Source organism: Rattus norvegicus, chromosome 3 (genome assembly GCF_021556685.1).
Source record: "Rattus norvegicus strain SHRSP/BbbUtx chromosome 3, alternate assembly SHRSP_T2T, whole genome shotgun sequence".
In the NCBI taxonomy this organism is placed as follows: domain Eukaryota; kingdom Metazoa; phylum Chordata; class Mammalia; order Rodentia; family Muridae; genus Rattus; species Rattus norvegicus.
In genome coordinates this window covers 131,393,582-131,399,581 of record NC_141536.1, presented here as the reverse complement: position 1 = coordinate 131,399,581, position 6,000 = coordinate 131,393,582, and the positions used below count along the sequence as shown (strand labels likewise).

General features: G+C 45.4%; 1 protein-coding gene across 14 annotated transcripts in view; it reads right to left on the bottom strand.

The window, feature by feature from the left end:
• Nucleotides 1-211: 211 nt before the first annotated feature.
• Mgme1 (mitochondrial genome maintenance exonuclease 1) overlaps nt 212-6,000 on the bottom strand; it is a 9,002-nt gene continuing 3,213 nt past the window's right edge. For 9 of the 14 annotated variants that reach the window (NM_001009655.2, NM_001431523.1, XM_087651011.1 and 6 more), the window contains 3 exon segments: nt 212-1,274; nt 1,624-1,756; nt 4,212-4,428. In NM_001009655.2, coding sequence (NP_001009655.1) covers nt 1,113-1,274; nt 1,624-1,756; nt 4,212-4,428 — 512 coding nt within the window. In that variant the 3' untranslated portion in view covers nt 212-1,112. 14 annotated transcript variants of the gene reach the window in all.

Genomic DNA, 6,000 nt, shown 5'->3' with positions numbered 1-6,000 from the left:
GAGAAAATAATTGAAGATGAGAGAAGTCAGGGAAAAAGCTTGTTATTCATGAGTCTGTCTGTCTGTCCATATGAGTACAGGTGTCTTCAGAGTCCAGAAGAGGGTGCTGGATCCCCTGGACCTGGCATTATAGACAGTTATGAGCTGTCAGACACACGCACTGGGACAAAACTCTAGTCCGCTGAAAGACGAGGAAGCATGAACTGCTGAGTCAGTTAAACAGCTTTGATATTTTTAATAACTAATGAAAACTGAATGTGATTGTAGACTTACAATCTTAAGTCAGTAGCTGTAACTTAAATGCTACTAGATTTACTTTATACAATAGAAAACCCTCTCCCAAACCCAAGAACAGCCAATGGTTTTTATTACCTATCAAACACAGAAAAAACCAATGGGTTATATCAGTGTTCCTCGGTGAAAAAGTTCCACAACAGTATTTTTTGTAGTGCATGGCCTGCTGACACCAGAAACAGATACCCAAACTTTAATGGTGGTGACTTCCACACTCAGGCTTCCTACTGCTGGGGCTTCTCTGGTAAGGAAAGGGACCCAGCCAGTGATGTGGTGAGTGCCCCAGCTCTCTTGGCAGCCAGCTTTCCTCAGGCCAAATAACAATACCAATGAATTTAAGACATTTCCCCTTAGACACAGAGTCCCAGTATATAAAACACATAGGAAACTGCAGTGGTGATCCCTGATGTGCTTGCTTTCCCTCTGTACACCCTGGGGGTGCAGGACCCTCCCATCCCTGAGAACCCAGGAACACTAGTGGCACATGATGCTTCATTGGCCTTCTGATCTCAGTTCAAAGACTGGGCATCCTTCCAGGGACACGAAAGTTCTGCAAGGGAGTCCAGGAGTCCCTGGGCAGCTGCCAATCTGAGTGCCCTCCTCTCAGGTAAGAAACAGCCAGAGGTCGTGCAGCTGGTGAGTCAAGGGCTGACCTCCAGACTTTCTGGCTTCTTAGTAGGTACGTCCCAACTCACTACACCTTCAGCTTGTGTTAGTGTAAACCTCAGATTCTTGGTGCTCCTCTCTAAAAACTCGGTGGGCAGCAGTGCATCTCCCAAACAGAGGGGCATGCTCATCATTTCCAAGTCATCCTGGCTCTACTCTGGCTTTGGAATGCTCTGGTTCTTCTGCTTTTCTGTGTATTCTTCTAGTCGAAGAAGCCACTTGGCCCAATACTTGGAACAGAGCTCTTCATCCATGAAATGAGGGTGGGCAGGGGACCCGTCCTTATAGGCCACCACAATTAATCCACATTGAACCTAGAAAGAAACACAGTACAGTTCCAGTATTTCCTCTCGTTCCAGGGCAAATTAGCCAGTGTTAAGCATGCTATAGCAGTATTTGCAAATCCATTTCTAAGATGAGCTGGTTAAAGACTGCACCAGGACACAGGAGAGAGAGCACAAAGATGGCAGATAAACACTGAAGAATGGGCTGTGTCATTAAGCAACAAAACAAGGCAGAAACAAAAACCTAACAGCAGCACAGCTCAGGGAGGACAGTGCTCTGTAGTGAGAGAAGGCTAAAGAGCAGTAAGCCGTGCTTTAAATCAGAGTAAAACCCAAAGCACCAAAACAAGCTTAGCATGCAGGAGCTCAGTGTTCTGACCTGAAAACTGTAGTTGGCATCATGGTTCACAGCACCCATGTATGCCACAACTTGTAGTGGGTTGTCATATGTATTTCGAATGAAAGGTTTTGGTTTTTCTGATGTCTTCCAATCGATCACACACAGCTTGCCCCTAAGGAGAATCCAGAGGACTTCTTTGTAAGAGTTCAAATTGAAAAACTCGGGTCAGCAAGATGGCTCCACAGGTAAAGGCACCATGCTGCCAAGCCTGACAACCCAAGCACAGTGCCTGGGACTCACATGCAAACTCCCAAGGTTGTTCTCCAATCTCTACTTGCAAACCATGGTGTGAGAATCTACACATATGTACACACGTAGACACCCAATAAATGAATAGATAGATGTATGCATGTATGTAATTTAAAAATCCTCTGAAACAGAAAAACTCATAAGTTAACTCTTGTCTTATGTATTTTAGTTCTGGTTCCTCCCACTTTCCAAAATAGGCTTTACCTCTCACGGTTAGAAAGCATGGCAGGCGCAGTCTTCATGCCTATAATCTAGCAGCTAGGATGTGGAGGCAGGACAATAACCATGAGCTCAAAGCCAGCCTGGGCTAGAGTGGGCTCTTGCCTTAGGAGAAAAGCCAGGACAGATGGGACTGAGTGTGGCTGAGCAACAGAGAATCCACTACACACAAGGTACTCAGGAGGGGCAGGAAGCACATTGTTGGTTCAAACAATTCTCTTTATTCCTTGTGACTCCTTTGAAGCTAACAGTAACTGAGAGAGATTACACTGCTCATGGTTTTGGGTAATTTTTTGGAAGCAGAATATCTCAGTAGTCAAGAACTCCTTATGGACTGATGCATGTTATGGCTTCAACACAGAAGCTGAGTTCCATCAGCAGGAACCTATGATATGCAGACATATAAGTAAGGAAATCTGGACCCTTGACTAAAGGTTTATATGTACTCAGACTCTACCCATTCTCATGACGCTATATACACTAACTTTATTTATTTATTTATTTTTCTTTTCTTTTTTTCGGAGCTGGGGACCGAACCCAGGGCCTTGCGCTTGCTAGGCCTAGCAAGCGCTCTACCACTGAGCTAAATCCCCAACCCCACCCACTAACTTTATATATTTAGAAGATCAGAGTGTATAGCCAGGCTTGGTGGTGTAAGCCTTTAATCCAGGCACTCGGGAGGCAGAAGCTGGCATATCTCCATGATTTTGAGGTCAGTCTGATATGCACAGTGAGTTCTAGGCCAGCCAAGGCTATGCAGTGTGACCCTGTCTTTAAAAAAACTAAAAAGTGTTGGCAGGAGGAAGAGGGAGGGGGAGGCTGAGGCGGGGGAGAGGAGGGGGGAGGGAGAGGAGATAAGGGGGGCAGGATCAGGTACTGGAGGGGACAAGAGAGGGATACAGAGAGTCAGGAAATCAAATAAAAACATGTATCAGGGGGATGAGGAAATGGGGATAGCCACTGGAAGGTCCCAAACACCAGGGAAACAAGAGGCTCCCAGGACCCAACTGGGACGCTTTTAGCAGAGAAGGGGAGATAGAACCTGTAGAGACCACCCCCAGTAGATAGGCACGGTCCCTGTTCAAGGGATGGGGCCATACACCAATCTCTTTGGTTTTTAACCAAGGGAAGAACAGGGACAAAATGAAGTGGGGACTGAGAAGGGGCCATCCAGGGACCATCCCACCTGGGGGTCCATTCTGTCTGCAGACACCAAACCCCAACACTGTTGCTGTTGCCAAGAGGTGCTGGCTGACAGGAACCCCTGGTGTGGCTGCTCCTTGGGAGGTTCAGCCAACCACTGACCTCAGAAATGACCTCAGTACATGGGCATCCACAAAAGTTAAGTTCAGAACTAGGCATGTGGCACATGCCTTTAATCCCAGCACTTGGGTGGCAGTGGCAGGTGGATCTCTGGGAATTTGAGGCCAGCCTGGTCTATGTAGTGAGTTCCAGGACAGTCAGAGTTACATAGTGAGACTGTGGTCTCGAAAATCTTACTACCAACCAGAGGTTCAAATGTCACAGATTCCGCAGTCTTCCCCCACATCCTGTTATTGCTCACATGCTTTGTCTGGAATGGAGTATCTGCAGACGATAGCAACTCTCGGGATCTGGGGTGACTAGGACGAACAATAGTAGCTGCATCTTAGAAGCCACAGGAGGCTTTGGTTCAGAGTCCTTATCATATCAGCCACTGCCTGGAAGCCAGGAAGAGAGCTGATGCTCAGGGCCAACAGATTACTGTACAATCTTTGGGAAAACAGGAAAAAGGCAGGGAGGTGGGGAGAAGAAAGCCAAAACACAACAGTGAACAAAGAGGAACTAGAGAACAGCATTCAGGAATCACATCAGGTCTTAGACAAGAAAAGGACAGGCTGGCAGATAAGCTGCACCTCTGGTCCCTTTGATTTCCGTATTGGCACAGAGTAGGCGGCTTTCCTCCATATGTCTCTCCTACCTCCTGCTCTGTTCTCACATTTTTGCCTTAAAAAGATGGAGGCCACAATTCCTTAGGCATGCCTTGAAGCAGGAGTTAGGAGAAACCACCCCACAGATATCCCTGCACCCCCCACGGTGGAGGAAGTGCCTGTACTTACTGGTACTCAGCCACACAGTCCAGTAGCCCCACGTACTGCAAGGCTTCATGTTGGACAGCACTTTCCAGAGCTTGAACACTACCGATTTCTTTCAGAATATGCTGGACGCTTTTGATGTAGCCACACTGGGGGTGCTCCTCTCCCCCTTTTAAGTTCTCCTGGGGTGAAAGTATGCTTTCCAAGGCTTCATGGAACTGTTTGCCTTGTAAAAACACATCTAAGAAGAAAATCAAGGAAAAATAAAAACTGAACCAACCAAAACCAAACCAAAATTTAAAACTGAGTACTAAATATTATATAGAATATAACTTAAATTATACAAAATTATCTTTAATTGGAAACCCCTTAGACATAAAATTTCATCTTTTTTTTTATTTTGTAGGCAGGGTTTTGTTTGGATTATAGGTTAGCCTTGAACATGAGATCCTCTTACTTAAATTAAGCCTTATGTGCTGGTATGGACAACTATGCCCAGCAACATTCAGTTTCCTGTGAAACCCAAGAATGTAAATTTTTTTTTTTTTTTTTTGAGGCCTCTCTCATTATGTAGTTCTGGCTTTCCTAAAACTCACTATGTAGACTGGGTTGGTTTTGAACTCACAGAGAACTCTGCTTCCTGAGTGCCGGGATCAAAGGTCTGCACCACTATGCCCTGGCTAATCTTTTAAAAAAACTTTTTTTGGGGTTGGGGATTTAGCTCAGTGGTAGAGCGCTTGCCTAGCAAGCACAAGGCCCTGGGTTCGGTCCCCAGCTCCGAAAAAAAGAAAAGAAAAAAAAATTTTTTTTTGAGTTTAGAAGAAAAAGCATAGGACAGGAAGGCTGTATTTTTTTTTTAAGTGTGTAAGAGTATTTTGTCTAAATTTATATCCGTGTACCACTTGTGTGTACTGTTGCCCAAGTAGACCAGAAGAGGACATCAGAACCCCTGGGACGGGTTACTGATGGTTGTGAGCCACATGGGTGCTGGGAATCCAACCTGGGTCCTCTGGAAGAGCAACACACGCTCTAAAACACTGAACATCTATCTCTCCTGTACCCAAGTTCTAAATCTTGGCCGCTGGCCAGAGGAGAAGATGGAGAGGAAGAGGGAGGGACAGACATTTCTTTCTGAGACAGCCATGGAGGTTTGGCAAGCAGACATGTGGAAAGAGTGAAAAGGCCAAAAGTACCAGAAAAAAACTTACATAGGCTATAGTCAGAGTCCAAAACAGACCAAAAAACAAGTTTAAAAAAAAAAAAAAAGGGAAATTTATGCCTTTAGTCAGGACTCTGAAGGGTGTCAGACCTAACAAAGCCTTATGCTGCTTCAATCCTAATTCTGAGGAGCCCTTGGGCTTCTGGGAAGGAAAAGCAGATCATTTCATTAAAGGGATACTTATTTCTCTCATCTCTTAAGTAGTTAGGTGACTATACCTTCCCGAGGAGCAGTCTCAGGCAGCTCAACTGGACCAACTCTTAGTGTTTTGGCTGTAATATTAGATCTCCACTCAAGCTGGAGGGAAGAGGTCATTCTCTTGAGCAGAAGCAAGTAAGTTTCACTTAGTAGGCCTTAATGGAGCCCTGACCAAGACTGCAATGACAATGTTGGTGAGGTACTCACTTAACCAACTAAGCCATCTCCTTAGGCCTCCTTACATTCTTTAAGGAAACCTAAACACACTCAATAAACACAAGAAATGCTGTATAGCAGAGAGGACGAGGGCAGTGTTAGGCTAGGTAGTGGCCTTGGTACTGTCAAACATTACTCAGTTGTCAAACAGCTCAGCAAGGTGATGAATGTGGCTCCTCC